The sequence below is a fragment of the Colias philodice genome, chromosome 7, assembly GCF_061535455.1.
Source record: "Colias philodice isolate Cphi_HAF_F1 chromosome 7, ilColPhil1 Martin Lab GWU primary, whole genome shotgun sequence".
Lineage (NCBI taxonomy): Eukaryota > Metazoa > Arthropoda > Insecta > Lepidoptera > Pieridae > Colias > Colias philodice.
The window spans coordinates 2287296-2304818 of record NC_143092.1 but is presented as its reverse complement, the minus strand read 5'-3'; the positions used below and the strand labels follow the sequence as shown (position 1 = coordinate 2304818).

The following is a 17523-nucleotide window of genomic DNA, read 5'->3' as shown; positions in this document are numbered from 1 at the left end:
GTCTGCAAAGTTGTGTATTAGTGCAAATGTTTAAACAGGAATGTGTATAATTCAAACAGTTCACGCAAAATGCAATTCCACTGTGAGTTAATTGTTATATTCGTATGTTCGACTGTTGAAATACCTTTTTGATGTTAGAATTTAGGAATGGTAATAAAGCTAGAGTGCTTGAATAATGTTGGATTAATAAAATGCGTGAAGTTTCGTGAATATTATTAAATATTTGATTCAATTACCAAACTAATCATTTAACAAATTCGATGATATCGAAAAAGACTAAATAAAAAAAAGATATAAAAATCATTTATTAACTTCAATAAATCAAGATGAAAAGTGTCCTCGTCTAACTAGGCTAAATACCAAATAGTACAAGAAAGGACCAAAACAGCAACGAATATTCCGCGCCAAAACTTACTTTCTTGATGCGAGCGTGACCTAATTCATTCTGAAGCATGCTCCCAACAATAAAGATATACTCCCAAGTAAACTAGAAGTACAATGTTATTTCATTTTTCATATAAAATTTTGTTCCACCTTTTGTAACAAGCAGCTTAAGAATGTCTCGACACGCTCTTGCCGGATCGGGGTCAATGCTTTCCAGGAATGCGTCGCGGAAACTCTTTCTGTTTTTGTTTCCAAGGAAATAGGGTTGATTTTTCAAAAGGCTGCATAATATAGGCTATGAACGTCTTATAGCAGCTGCTATTTTAGGATTGCGTTAGAAATTATTTTCCGTTGTAGAGGTTTTTATGCTATAATTAGAGAGGCATGTCGCTACCAGGGTGAACCCACGCGTCCGCGTTAAAATGTAGAAGCCCTTCTGGCTAACATTGAGAATCACCACACAATATAATTAGAGAGACAAAAATATTAAGCAATCAAATCGAAAGGTTTTATTTGAAATTCGTATTTGTACCTGCATATTGTTTATCCCTTTATTAGTTATACCATATTTTTCCTTTTACCCTTGCACTCAGTAAGCTATTATTTCTCGCACATTCGCTTCCAATATCAAGCTACAAAGAAAAACCAATTCGGAGGTCCTCGTAGTTGGAAAGAGCGATCGTTTTCTAGTTTCAAAGTCAATTGACCACTGCTCGCTTGCGCTGGAGGGCCCTTGAGTTCGAGCCGGCTCCACACTGTACACGTAACAATATATTTATCACCTCATTATATGGCATAATAGTGCTCGATACAGAACGCTAATGGTGTAATTATGTGTTGAGTCTGGTTACTGCGTAATATGTAGTGTTAAACTGGGTATTAATAGACCATTTAATAAGTAAATTCTACACTCAGATTCTACATATATTCTACACTCATATTCTACATATAATATGATACTGGTTCAAGAAAAGAACGTGTATGACATTTAGAGGCCAGCAAAGAACCTGTAACACGAACAGTCAAGTGAGTGAGTGAGTTGCGACCTTTGCTTGCTCTACAAATCATCAAAGTTATAATTTATTAAAAGAAAACTAAGATTTAAGTTACGATTGCTTCCAAGTTATGAATGATTCCATTTCTTTCCAATTTAAAAGAATAAAACACAATTACCCTATATAACTTAATTAATCTTAAACCGCTACTAAAGAAAAGTACGTCTAGTGCGTACATTTTTGTAATTAAAAATATGATTTATGCCGTGCTTCAAAGAGTTTAACAAAACCTTTCTCAGAGACAAACATTCGTGTAATCTGTAGCCGCTATTCATCATGTAATCTGAAAGGTTCGACGTACACTGGGCTAATATATCGCTCCGTCGTTTCTCAGTCGCTGTGATTTGTGGTTTAGCCATATCCATAGCTCGTTGGTTAGAGTGCAGGAGAAGTTTTAATTGCAACGATAGGATTCGTTTTGAAAGTTGTGGATTTTTAAAGATAAGGAAAGTTTTTGTTATATTTATGAGTATTTAAATGTGACGATATTGTCTAATTTGACAAAGGTATATTTAATATTTATTATAATATGTACCTATTCTTAGATAAGACGTATTTGATTTAATAATTAATACTTAATAAAATCAAATTACTCATATAAAACTTAATTAAAACACAAAGTTACAACTGAAAACATACCGTCCTATATCTGTTATTTTGTACCTACTCGTTGAAATAGTTTAATACGGCTACTGTCTGACTAAAAAGATATAGCATTATGTATAATATTATTAGTAGGTATTTACGTTTTAGTCTCCCACTGTGCGTAGTAGATATGGTGCATTCATCAGTGTCGGCGCGGTATTGTGTGCATTTTCTTCTCTTTGCACCCACTCATTATGGCGTCCTGGTAGACATATGGCGCAAACCTAAGATTAAACTACAAAACACTGACCAAACATTTGTCAAGATTATTTCAGTACTGCTGCTTCTGTTTCTTTACTTGCAAACTTTTACTCGCCGTTTAAACTTTGCGGAATAAACTGAAGTTACTCGGCCGCTTTAAACGCAATCGTAGCAATAGGTTTGTTATTGTTTTCTAAATTCCGCAAGATTAAACAAAGAGAGAGTTTAAGGTAGCTACTATTTAGTAATCTGTGGTTTAAAGTTAAGGACAATTATACCCATTTAGATACAAATCTGGTACAAATTCAATAATTAATTAATTACTTGAATTATGTTTAAACTTGTCACTATTTCGGCACCATAAATATACGCACAAAGTAAACGTATATCACGAACTAATGTTTGTAACAAGATAGATATAAACACATCACTAATGAAATCACATTTGCAAATACGACATCCAGTATATTCATAATAATTCAACAACTTAGAGAATATCAAGCCTATAGGCTATAAATAGATTTTATCTCTTCTAAATATAATCTTCCGAAATATAGTTAATATTAAACAATAATTCCCTTGTCGAATTGATGTCTACAAATTGATGTCTACTGATGGATTTGGTACTGGGAATCGTTTCGAGCAATCAAATCAGACACACGATGTTACAATGCTTCCACCTGACTGACCTGTATACGCCTTACGATTCAATCTTGACTTAAGTTGAAACGTACAGAGTAATGTGATGTAGAGCTAAAAGTAATTTTGGTGAATACATTTCTTTTGTTACGTTTTCTGAGTGTAATATTTGTTATGTTACTGTACAATTCAAACAAGAGCCATTTTCACCACTGGCTGATATCACTAGTCATTTGAACGATAAAAAATTTCACACAACGGAAAATAATGCAATTTAATTTACTGATATCTAAGCTTAGCACACTGCACAACACACCCAGAAGCTGTTATATTTAAAATACCTCAGTCGGTAGTTCAATAAAAAAACTTGAGCGATGTCAAGGGACATCCGGATGGAACGAAGTAGAGACAGACAGAGAACTACGCGCACGCCGCACGGCTTACAACTCTAGCAAAAAGTGTCGTGACAACTCTAGCAAAAAGTGTCGTGACAACTTTTCGTAAGAATTTTTTCCGTCTAGCCCCCTTTTCGCAACGCGCGATAAGGAACTTCGTTCCAAAAAATACGGCTGTATAAGATAAGACTATAACACTTTTAACATTAGATAGGTGTTCTTATGGTGGTTTCGCGGCCGATTATTTTATAGTGCAGTCTGTTCAAAACTACTCTGTATGAAATTCAGTAGTGTTGAAATGTGTTTAGTCATCACACCCAAATGGTAAGATTGTCTTAACAGCATTAGCTTTCGTACCTTGTAATATCAAATATTATTTCATTAAATGCCAACTTCGTCTCAAAATAACATTAGAAATTCTAAATGCTTATTATACGAAGTTGGAATATTATATTTAGTTTAGTAGAGTAAAATATTGTTAAATATTTTCTTATCTCCAGAAATTAGACCATTATAAAACAGCTGAAAGTAAAACATTTATATACATCATTTCTTCAAATAAACCGAAGAGAAAAGGATACTAATATGGAAATAAATTCTAGTTCTAATATAGATGAAATTTACGTTATGTTTCGCATTATTACTCGACGTCGCGGTATTTTGAAGAAGAATAAACTCTTTCATTACCGTCCTTACACATTCGCGATAAATTCCACTGAATATATAATACATAAAGTACCTAATACGAAAATTTATATTTCCGTTCGCGTACCGATAAAATTGATTCCAATAAAGGCAACGTACACAAAAGCAACCTACCATAATTTCCAGTTATTGAAGTCCAAATTATTATTGGAACGCTGCCATAACTTTTCCGTAACACAGTGAGAAAGCCTAGTAAGGTATCAGAGATAAGGTGAGCTCCAAAGTTGGTTTGAGTTCCAAGATAGTCTATAATGTTCTCGATTTCTATCTGCACGCAATAACAGGCCGGTTTTCGGATCAATGTTCATTCTGTTGGATGAATGGTATCAAGTTGCGATCGTCGTTGTACTAATGGTCGTTTTAGGGACTTATCCGAATTGGCCACTCAACGCTGAATCCTGATATTTGTCGAGACTGATCTGTTTGTACTTGGGATATGGTAATTCATCTTTGATTTCGAATATGCTAATGATGGAGATTTTCTTGAAGCTTTTTATTCAGTTAAATATTGACTTTATAATAATATTATAATTGGCGGAAGTTTAATTAGTAAGTCAAAGCTGCTTTCCGAATCGGTGGTAAATGTTAAAAATACTATGTAATGACGATTCGAAAGTGCTACTAAATAGTAGTCTAATTGAATAAATGAATGTTTGAGTTTGAGTTTGAGTTTGAAAAGATGTGAAAATACTTACCTAGGGGGCAAAGTGATCTCAGTTTAAAAAGAAATACAAAATTACTTTTGCTAAACCCTTACGTACACAAAATATAGAAATTGATTTAGTTTAAAATGGCATTTCGAGGATTATAAGTGTCATTTAAAACGGCGTCTCAAATTTAGGTAATTAATAATTAAGTTACGCGCAGACTAATCCTTATCTATAATTAGATGAAACTTGCGTAACTAAACTGATTGCTACAAATTGACATATCAAGCAAGAGATATCTCAGGCAGGTAATGTCTGAGAAGTGCCAACAGCATTGACAAGGGTCGAGTGATCGAATATATGCTGATTACATTTGGGCAGGTTGGTCTTACCGCAGTTCAGTTTTAAGATAATCGTATGGATTTAATAATCACAATGATGGATCGACGAAATCCCTTTTGTTATAGATATCCACTGTTGAAATATTGTTAAATTGATTAACGCGCCTTGAAATGGAGTTCGTTCTAAATGAGCTTAAGGATAATGTATCCAAAATTGCAATAATAGAAAAATCAAATTTTAAAAATTTTTTAAAAATTTTTGCTACTTTTTTCTTTTTTGGTACGAAATTGCTATAGACCGACTTCATGAAGTTTAACTTATTTTTAGTTTAATTTATTTAACTGTATTTTGTAGAAATACCTGAGCAACTCAATAAGGGACGTTTTTCTGATGAAATATGTAATATACAATAAATTATTTATAGGTAAACCTATACACGAGTTTTAGACACAAAATGATGTAAACAACAATCACACTTGAACTGCCCTTTAATTTAATGCGCTTATAATTTGACACGACACACAATGTAATTTTATAACGCCTATATAAATCAAATAACGGCAAACCACGTTTTTGCCTTATAATTTTTATAAGGAGCTTATAATAAAGCAATAATGACGGACACAATAAACACACTTTATATTTCAGTGTTAGTACGCTCTTAGCATTTTCTATATAAACCAAAGCACTAAAGCATGAAACTCACTCCGAAACACTCTCTACATTATGGAACACTTAAAGCAATATCCAGACGAATTCATAAAACCACTGCTATTGAGTTTCGACATCATGAGTCGATTCAACGTACACTTTTTCACTAAAAGTGCTACATTTCTGAAAACAGATTGGCACTTTTTCTACTTAATACCGATGTTATTAATCCACTACATGGCCATTATATTGTACACGGTACGGATATTTAAAGAGGGCACCACGGTTTCTGAACTTGCATTCACTGTGCCTATATTTTTTATTATAATTCAAGGTAGGTCTTTTAGGCAAGTTGCCAACCTTTTTATTCAGACCATTTCATCTGTAGTGAGTCAACGATTATGTGACGACCGGGATATAAAAGTTAGGCGCTTTTTGGGCGTATCTTTTTTCTCATAATTTGTTTTGATGCCTCGGCTCCTGAACACTTGATATTTTTATTGGTGATCATAACTCGATAACATTTTTGCGTATTTAGACTGTAGTAACTGTATATTGCCATGAATTTATTTGAGAAAAAAGAGACTTTGTTTTTGTGAATAAATAATTAATTAACAATATGTTATATTCCATTCTATTAATATATAAGACATTTATTTATAAAAAAAAAACAAGTGAAGATGTTATTGAATAATTCGATCTTCCTAGCATTTTTTAAAGCAGCGATCGTGATTCCAAAGAAAGAGCATATTGTCCAACTTATACACGGTCTCGGCAAGAATTGGAGAAATGTACATTTAAATGAAAGACAGATCAAGAAAAAAGACACCGATTTGAAAAAATTGAACTTCCTCCTCAAAGGTAAACCTTTTAAGTAAATAATTTTAAATCTATTTGAAAATAACATAATTCTACTAAAGTAATCAAATTAAAATAATTGACACATTTAAACTATTTCTGGTGTAAAGGCCGTTATAGCTACGTACCTTTCATCATTATAATATTTTTAAGTGAAAACTTCTTTAGCGGCGTTGAGCACTTTTTCTGTAATGGGTATAAAATCTTAAACTCGCGTCAGGACACGCGTGACCTGATCGAAAAAGCGTAAGACGGATACCATTCCAAAATATCAAACATGCTCAACGTTAATAATCAGGTTATCACTTCTGCCGGCATTCCCGGAGTGCAACCCGTCTTTTTTTTTAGTTTTCTACTTGGGTAGTATGACAGCATCATGGCAGATAATGCTGACGCCAGCGTTTCTGAGTCTAGTGAAATTTTGCATTGGTCAGGACTTACAGTACATTCTGCCTTTCGGATATATTTGTTTCTTTGATCCTGTTCAGAATGGGTTGATTTATATTGGAATGTATGCTTTTCAAGTTTATACGAGTGAGTATAAAAAAATATATCATTTTTTATATTTTCCTACATCTTTCAATTGTAGCGGCTTCTTCAGCTTTATAAAATTAGTAAGTATAGAAGCTAATTATATTAAGCTGAGTTTGTTTGTCTGCCTGAACGTGCTAATCTCAGAAATGGACTGGATTTGAAAAATTATAGACGCAAATTTTTATTCTCTCCAGAGCAATATTTTTTAAACATTTTTCATAGCTGCTACGTTAATACTTGTAGTAGTATGATTTATAATTTTATAGATAACAAGCAGCCCCGGCAGACGTTCTTTTTCGTTTTTTTCAAGAATCAAAGCCTAAGAAAAACTTAAAAAAAAAATAAGCCGAATTCCAATAGAATATTAAGTAGGTACTATTTGTTATTTACCTACGCGGTAATTTGCAGCTTTACTACGTTTAATAGTATGTTCTTATTTTAATTAAAAGTTTCTAAATTGTAATTGAAACGGTCTTTTCAATAAAAGGCTAACAATACGAATTAATAGAGTAACCTATTAGTAAGTAATCATTGTTCACTGTTGATTGTACTGTAACTTTGTTGAATGTTATTGGATTAGGTAAATTTTATTTAAGCTAAGGTAGGTCTAAATATTTGATTTATTATTTGAAACATTTATTTGTTTAATTCTGTACCGATCATTTTTATTTGAAATCTACTACTAACTTTTGAAGAACATAACGAAACATTTGCATTAAACGAACATAGAGCTAGAGCTAGAGCAAGAACATTCTTTCGTAATTTTTTGGTGTAAACGAAATCTCGTATTCAGTGTTGTTCAGTATTAAAACATTGCATAGAATCTTTTTGGACGCACTAGACGAAAGAATGCTCTATGCCTGTTTAGACTAAATAATTTGATATAGTGGGGTTAGAATGAGCATTCACTCTTGATTCACTCGTTTGATGTAAAATAAATGCACCATTACATGTTGCAGTGCTAAAAGTCATCTATGTCTATATAGGCACAGAAATCCTTATGGTGACATTCTGTGCTCTTCTTAGCATAGAATTTGCGATGTTACGGGAAGATTTTTGTCACGTGGTACCAAAGCGGGGGAAATATTTTAGTTCTAACGAAGACAGGACAAATTCGATTGAGGAATTGATTCAAAAACATCAGAAACTACTCAAGTAATTATTAAAATTTTGTTAATATTGTTTATGGAGGCTTTATTGGGAGCTTAAAGTTTAAAGAGATAATTCTACTTTAAACTATAAAATGTTATCTGCCTTTTTATGATTGTATTTTTAATATAACGTAACTAAATTGTACCAATAATTGAAATTTAACTTTTAACTTTGATAATTATAATATACGAAGTTTTATCTTTACTTCAATTTATTCATAATATTTGACTACTTTCAGGTTAGCTAAAGAATTGGATTATATTTTCAACAGAGTGGTGTTTGTCGACTTATTATTTGTTACTGTTATTATGTGTTTCTTTGGATTTGGTATAACTGTAAGTGTAAACATTTTTTTTTATCAATTAAAACCAAAAAACTCAGTAAAAAAAAACAGTCGCCTTTTAGACGCTAGAAACAAGCTGTAAAAAGAACGTGTGTGCCGATCACACGTGTCAGAAGTGAAACTTATTTGGCAAGATTCAAAGCTACCAAAATCGTCGCCTTACTCCATGACGTGACGGTTTGTCATGACGCGACCTTTTTAAATGGAATTTTACTCTTATCGCGCTTAAAGAAGTTTCACGTCAAAAATATTAAAATCAGCTTTTAGGAACAGCTTTAAATAAACTTAAAATTCAATGTAACACCTCAAAAATGCTTGAAATTTGAATATATTTCAGGTGGCTCGTGGTATATTGGACGTGGTAAACAATTTTATAGCTGTTCTCGCGTTACTGCTTCCCACTCTCGTATTTTCGTATTATGGCGAACAACAAAAGGAAGAGGTGATCATTTAATTCAATTACTGAGTATAGTATAGTTGGATTAATTTATAAACGTGGTTAAATGTTTAGATATAATAATAAAGTCTATAGAGGTAATATAAATAGTAAGTTATCACATAGGAACAGCAAAACAAATTTAACACATGAATCGTGATTCGTGCATGAATCGGTTAAGAAAATTTAGTGGTAAAATGTGATGACTAGATATACTGCTTAGAAATACTGTTCACATTAACATTTTTTATTGTTGTTACTATTTAACATACACTCCTTAAATCTACCTACTTACTACATTTATAACTCCTTTCATATCTCAAATATTACATATAGACCGGACTCTCAGTGGAGTTTCGTTTGCAAAAATCGCGGACCTAAATCTGACTTCTGATATATATTGTATAGATCCCAGACATCCTATAGACAGATGTTGCCAACCAGTTTTGTGGTCCCCCTGCCCGCACCCCGGTAATTAAATATGGCATACAAAGAAAAAAATAAAAATTTCCAAAACATGCCGTTTGGGGTATCAAATGAAAGAGCTTATTGAGTAGACCACGAATATATAGCATACTATATACATTTCTTACACTTTCTCTAAGATTTTTTAGAAAATTTACGAAAATGGTCCATTTTTGAGTTAACTTTAAACCACTATAGATTGAAAACTCATGAATATATTTTTAAAATTATTATTTTAAATAATTAACAATAATCCATTGTTTACGATTCAATATTTCGTACAGTGAAATAGTTGCATGGGGGAGTGGGGGGAGCATTCAAAGATGGCGAGTATATTTTCAAGTTCATATAGTATATAGTTATTTTCATCAAATCCACCACATAGCTCACTTATATTATATTACGAACTATTGAATCATAAACAATGGACTATTGTTAATTATTTAAAATAATAATTTAAAAAATATATTCATGAGTTTTCAATCTATAGTGGTTTAAAGTTAACTCAAAAATGGACCATTTTCGTAAATTTTCTAAAAAATCTTAGAGAAAGTGTAAGAAATGTATATAGTATGCTATATATTCGTGATCTACTCAATAAGCTCTTTCATTTGATACCCCACACGGCATGTTTTGGAAATTTTTATTTTTTTCTTTGTATGCCATATTTAATTACCGGGGTGCGGGCAGGGGGACCACAAAACTGGTTGGCAACATCTGTCTATAGGATGTCTGGGATCTATACAATATATATCAGAAGTCAGATTTAGGTCCGCGATTTTTGCAAATGAACATCTCCTTGGAGCCTGCTCTAATACAAAACAGAAAACTTACAAGCGTTCGAAAAATACCTCTTTTACCTTCAAGGTGACGGATTTCCGTTGCCAGCTCTACGCTCCTTCCTTCGTTGAATGTCACTCAACGAACGTACGGTTCAATTTAAGTCAAACATTTTTACATTATGGAAAAGTTCACACTAGATTTGAGACTTGAGAGGTCTGTAACTGAGTTACTAAGTTGAAACAAAGCAGTATTTATGCACTAATTTACTTATGATTATTAAAGTTTAGCAAAGGTTTTCGTTCATTTAGACGATAAGAAAATAAAATCTCCAATACAAATTGTCATAATATCATAATAATAATCGTCGTCATACTTATTCTTCAGTTTCTATAACACTATATACAATGGGAGTCTCAATTCATAAATTGTTTTAGTTTTTGTAGAAAAAAAAACATACTAACAACTATTTTTTTAATATAGAGTGCAGGTATAGCTGATTCAGTTTACAATAGTAATTGGTATTGTGGAAATGCAAGTTATCAGAAAATTATATACTTCGTTATTAAAAGGTAAGTTTTATAAAACATAATATAATATTTTATCACATTAGCATATTATGTAGAGTAAGTAGTAACGTAATATTATTCCTGAAATTATTTAAAAGTTAATTATTTTAAAACTATTGTTATAGTACACACTACACAGCTCTTCCTGCATTTTAACAAAATTAAAGAGTAATTTTATATATATACTTAATCGACAATTAATTAAAATGGATGCTGAAATTCAACACAGCTCTTGTTAATATATTTATTGGTATTTCGACTTTTAAATAAAATTTCATTGTAATATTATATTATAAACAACATAAATTCAATTATAACTAATGGAAAGCTCATAAAATAAACGTTTTAACATATTTTTCCATGAAATATAGGAATAATATTTCTTCTATATTACTTTCAGAGCTCAAAAACCGTGTTGTTTGACATCACTTAAGCATGCTCCTATAACCCTTCATACTTTCTCTAAGGTACGTTATATTTCAAGCAATGTATTATCTATATATTAATCGTCACAAACTTCAGATATACAGCATTCAATTTTTTTTTCTATATAATATAAGTGTGTGATAGTCTGTGGGACACTAATGTTGAGAATCTGATTACCACAGTATAATTTATTTCTTTAGATTTTTTTTTCATTATTACCTATACGTTAAACAGTGAAATAGACAATCAAATGAATGTTCAAATTGTTACTGGAATTTGGAAATATGAATAAACATGAGTGGTTTAGCATAAAACGTTTCTTATTGAGTAAGATTTCATACTGAGTGATTATAATTTTTTTCGTGTTTTATCCACGTTGTTTCATAAATAACGAAATGTTCTCATTTATAAAGCGTTTTATTCTTAATAATTAGTAATTAAACTGAAAATACTTATAAATTACGTTTAATTTTCAGGTAGTAAGTACAACGTGGTCGTATTTTTCGTTAATTACCAGCGTTTATGGCAAGGATTAAGTTACTTTCATACATAATGTACGTAAATTATGAAGCTTTATGGAATGTAGTAAATCTAAAAATAAAAGTATGAGAAATATGTATAATATCTTATTTCTAATATATTGAAATTTTATTCAATACGAAAAAACCCTCATAATATAAAAATATTAAAATTTTTGAAGCATATTATGAATTGTTTTGTTAAGAAATTAATGTAAACAGAAATCCTGATATTTAATAGTCAAACATTTTGATAACTCTACAAAATTTTATTAAACATATGCTAACTTTATTTAAAAAAATAGGCTCGAACTGAAATAATGTTACATTAAAGAGACGCGTTTCGCTCACATAATTATGTAAATGTATGATAATAAATACATTATGGAATCATGAAAATCACATTCAAATGAGGTCTTTTCAATGTTAGAAAAAAATACGGCATATTCAATGCCCAATCAAAAATAATGTATGTTTAATGAACATTTTGGGGTTCATTGAATTAATAATGTAGTTACGGTTTTCCTGTTGTAGGTATAAGGAGAGTTCTTTAACTCTTTTAAATTTTATGATTATTGTTTGAGAATTAACTGAAAATTTGCCTTAAGTTTGGTATTTATTCTTCCACGGATTAAACTGTTTTTACGCACTTTATCGAAGATGCGAAGAGAGAATTCATATTTTTGTGGTATCAATCAATTGTTGCTTCAATTACATTTAACTCAGATGGCGCAGGATAGAGTCAAATGGAGGCTCTTATTGTCGGAGGCCAAGACTCACTTAGGGTCCCTGCGCCACTCTAGTAAGTAAGTAAGTAAGTAAGCATTATTTAATGTGACTTCTTAACCGAATTATAGCCTCTACAGCTAATCTTGATTGACGAAAGACAAATTAATATGCACAAGAATGCGTGTAAAAACAATACCTTATTCCACACAGTCTAATACTACATAATTAAACCACAAATGGACAAGAATGTAACCGGAGTAAACGTGCAATTGTATATAAAATTTCAACAACCTTAACGTAATACTACCACTCCAATCTCAAACCATATTAATTAACTCTCAGCACCGAATCACGTCACATTCGCAGAAAATATAAACTAATAGTATGTTTCTCTCCAAACGTTAAACCATACTAAATATTCAAAACACGAGTACATTCACGATTTCAACTCTATCGTTTTGCACTTCCGTGAATTGAATTCAGCCAATCGAGACTTGCATCTCCTCTCACCAACTTTAAAACATGATTATGAATTTTTACTTCCAAAACCGTGTGATGTTTTCAATGGAGATTTTAGTGTATTGGATGGTTGGTGTAAATATTAATACGGAATGTATTTGTGACGTCAATACCCACGTTGTTTATGGTTTTGTTTGCGTTTTCTGAATTAGACAAATGTAGTTGAGCTTCGCTATATTTGTGTTTTATTCGTAGCTGAAATGGAACGCCCTTTCTAGGTGTAATAAATGTTATACGTTCAATTTATTGTGTTGGATAAAGTACTACGACAAAAAAAGTCCTACTCAGTCTATCTTTTAATAATAATGTTTCACTGCTTCGTTTATTTTAAATTTTAATCCATTTAATGTTAACCAAATTTATTGAAATAACATTACTTAATCGATATTCTTCATAGAAATTACCCAGCAGCACAGAGTCGTCTACGATAGATTTATCTACAAGAGCTTCTTAAGTCAACTGACAGTCAAATGTCAAAAAAAAACATTCACAAACAACCATTTCAGTGCAATTTTGTTCACATTTTAACTTCAAAAAATTCTCCACAACATACATCAAACTAAACTTTTGAACTACGAACTTGTGACTCAATAAAGTACAACATTTTCAATACTGATTACATAATAATGAAATTTGTTTCCAGAAACAGCATACCGTGGTCGGACCACAATTTAATTATCCCCAAATATATACAAAATACTTGTACATAAATAGGTACCGTACTCTGTGCCCTCAACGTAATAGGTATAAAGCTCTTATAAAAGATGTCTGCGTGAACCAAGTAACGCATTGATCTCACAAATTGATGTAGGTTTGCACAGAGCACTCAAATTGTATAGAGACTGTGAATATAATAAAATTGAATTATTTTCAAACGACTGACTGCTGAAAGGTATTTACTGAAATTTAATAAAAGCACATAATTACTCAATATAAGTTACTGATCTGTTAAAAAACGTTTTTGTCATCATAATTCATAAAGAAACATTAAATATTATTGTTTTAAGTTTGTTACACCTCAAAAAGCATTGAACGAGTTGGTATTTTTTTATCTAGACTTATTCGTAATGATACAGTTCGTTATAATTCTGTATAGCATAATTACGGAGAGATAGTTCAAATTTATTTATGGTTTAATTAATTTTATTATAAGCTCTCCTCTTATGATAGAATAGCTAATTTATTAGTACGTTGAGCTAACCGAACGGAATAGAGATTCATGATATCATACATTATTTGATCACATATAGGTATCATTATTTTCTTAAGCACATGAACTACAATTGGCTATAATAATTGTAAAAATATTATTGTAAAAAAAAAGAAAATTACCTGTTGTTCACTGCTCTGTACACGAAACATTATTCAAATATAGGACCAATAAACAGACGCCACTTCCACGTAGCGTTGGCAAAATCGAATGAGCTGTAATGATAAATGGTTACCTGGTTACGATCTCTCATTTGTGAGCCTCGTTGGTACACATCATGAGCTACTTCAACAACTACATATATAATATTACTAGCTGTCCCGGCAAACGTTGTTCTGCCTTAACACTTATAACTTAGGGGTATGAAAAATAGATGTTGACCGATTCTCAGATCTACCCAATAGGGACGTAAAATTTCATGAGAATCACTCCAGCCGTTTCGGAGGAGTACGGTAACTAACATTGTGACACGAGAATTATATATATATAATTCTCGTGTCATATATATATATATATATATATATATATATATATATATATATATATATATATATATATATATATATATATATATATATATATATAAGAGATGTTACGGATGGTACAAATGATCCGGCTCTATTGTATAGTTATGCTATATTTTGTTTATAATCCACCCTCTATTATAACTATGGAGTAGTTTTGTTTTGGTATGGATTTGATGATAAGTGTTTAAAATTATGTATATTGTGTCCTCAGATATAATACATATATCTAAAGTTTTCAAGATTTTTATATTGAAATAATACAGTTGTTGCTTTCAATTAAACTTAGTGGTTGTTGATATTTTTTCATGTATAGTAAGTATTTCTACTCAAAAATTTAAAAAGTGAAGTCCATACACTACATAAAACAGTTCTTTGTATCAACTCAAAAAAATATCTAGTAAACTTTTTCATACATTATTTAATAAATACATACTAGTTGTCACCAGTGACTTTCCGTATCTGCTCGTGAAAGCCATGTTAAAATCCATCCAGACGGAACACGGATAGACCAACGAAATTTTTAATAGTTGTTTTTGACAGCTCGCTATTAAACCTACACCCTTCCTACACCGTTTAAAATTGTCGTGCGAAAAAGCTGCTATATCGAAAATATCACACATTCATTTATTTATACCAAGATTTATACTGATTCTTGTATTCTTCTTTGTTTTAGACGAGTATAATACATTAATTAAATTAGAATTAAAGACTTTGAACGCGATTTATTCATTACAGGAGACGGGAGACGCGGCCACGCACGTAAAGTGTTCGAAACGGGTTAAATAATATAATGAAATTAAATCACGTTTAAAATCCGTTAAAGTTTTGAATTTCTATGAATTCTGTTAAATTTAATTTTAACAATCGTACAAAGAAAGTGTACCATAGAATTGCATATGTTATGTCATGTCTCCCTAGAGAATAAATTTAATAAAGTGACATATTCTTTAGTTCAATACTCTCTTCAGCATTCCAAGCTGGTTTAAGGCACATATCTAGGCGATGCACGTAAGACCTCCCATCTTGTGTGGAAGATAGATCGCCTTATTATTCTAGTAATTAAATATTCCACTGTATGCACGCTTTACTATGAATTCCATTACATAGATCTTAAAAATAAAATTGACTTATTTATGCTTATAACCATTGCCAATAACAACACAATGACAACTTTTGAATCAGGTTCGGTTTAATTTCATACATTTCTTTAGGTAGGTATATGAAATTATAGTTATACAAATCAATTAAGTCTTAAGTTACCCTATTTTGCTTATTTTCGCATTCAATTACTTTTTTCGTCTTAGTCTTTCAACTAGATTTTTAAACCCGTAGTAAATTTTGAAATTATAAATATCATTTTTCATTTCAACTTATTTTTGACAATTTCATATTATACTCTACGACCTACGTAGGTAATTACTGGACGCAAAGCTGTAGATGATCATTGTACAGGAACCCCATTTCCCACTATACACAAGAGACGCAGGAAAAACTAGGAGCAAACAACGGTAATTTAGGTCTTAGTTTGATACAAGGGATAACATATTACGTGACCCTCTCACGGTACAAATGTACGCTAATGGACTAAAAGCCTAGGTTCGTCAGTTCTACAAATGGACATTGTATGATGAATATGACGGACGCCAAAGTTTTAAGATTCTTTTTAAAACTGTTTTGGAACTGAAAAACTAGATTAAGTAGCCCTTAGTGTGTGAATTTGGATTCAACTTTTAATAGAGCATAAAAAAATAGAAAAATGAAATGGAGCATAAAGTATAATATAGAATATCGAACTTAGTTTGCAACTATTAAGTTACTTACTCCTTTAAAAACATATCAATGAAATTTTATTTTAATAAATTTTTCGAAGTATGTAGCAGCCTCGAGTATTTTGTGATAAGCCATCAACTTTTTTTTGAGTTAATAATATTTTATTTAAACGATGGTTTTTTACCATAATATAATGATTACAAAATGTAATATAATATCTTATATAATAAATACAAAATGTCGTTAATATTATAATATACATAATATAATGAACACATAATGAAGCATGAAGCATCGCTAGCAGACGGTCAACTCACCTGTCAGCCCCAGATATACGCATCTATAATCGAGCCAATTTAATAGGCAACATTTGACGTCTATCAATTTTATCTTCATAGGGTGGTAACCTGCTTATAAACATCGATTAAAGTGAATTAATCGATACGGGCTTGAAACATTTGTCAATCGAACTTGAAACACATGTCAATAATTTATGATGATTTTTATTCCCAAGTAATCAATGCATTCGATTCTAATTGTCAGATTTCGATTTTTAAAGTAACGTCTCTGGTATTTAAAAAGAAAAAAGGTTTATTGACACAAAATTGTAGCGACGTCAGTTTTTTAAATCAAAAATTGTTTACTATATTTAGAATGGTTTATCAGTAAAGTCAAATTCTAAAATTACTTGTATCGGTCATTATTATTATAAACTAGCGGTCCGCCCCGGCTTCGCCCGTGGTACATAATATTTACGTTTTCTCTACATAAAAACCATCCTCGTACTTCAAGGAATATAATAAAAAAAGAATGATCGAAATCGGTTCAGCCGTTCTCGAGTTATGCGCTTACCAACACATTTTGCGATTCATTTTTATATATAAGATATGTAATCGTAATTGAAAAAAGTTAAGCAAATGTGCAGTTCTAACAAAACGAAATATCATATTATTCTATGTCGTCGTTACTAGGTTACGTTGTTGAATTTTGTTGAACTGTCAAATGTTGCCTATTAAAATGGCT

The 17523-nt window shown here is 31.1% G+C and overlaps 1 protein-coding gene across 1 annotated transcript; it reads left to right on the top strand.

Moving 5' to 3' along the window:
• Positions 1-6404: 6404 nt before the first annotated feature.
• Positions 6405-11837, top strand: LOC149486925 (odorant receptor 4-like). The gene is made up of 8 exons (XM_089697059.1): positions 6405-6525; positions 6871-7056; positions 8016-8211; positions 8447-8543; positions 8889-8993; positions 10716-10804; positions 11202-11268; positions 11704-11837. The coding sequence occupies exons 2-8, from the start codon at positions 6888-6890 to the stop codon at positions 11761-11763; spliced, it is 783 nt and encodes a 260-aa protein (XP_089553185.1). The 5' UTR covers positions 6405-6525; positions 6871-6887; the 3' UTR covers positions 11764-11837.
• The last annotated feature ends 5686 nt before the right edge of the window (positions 11838-17523 follow it).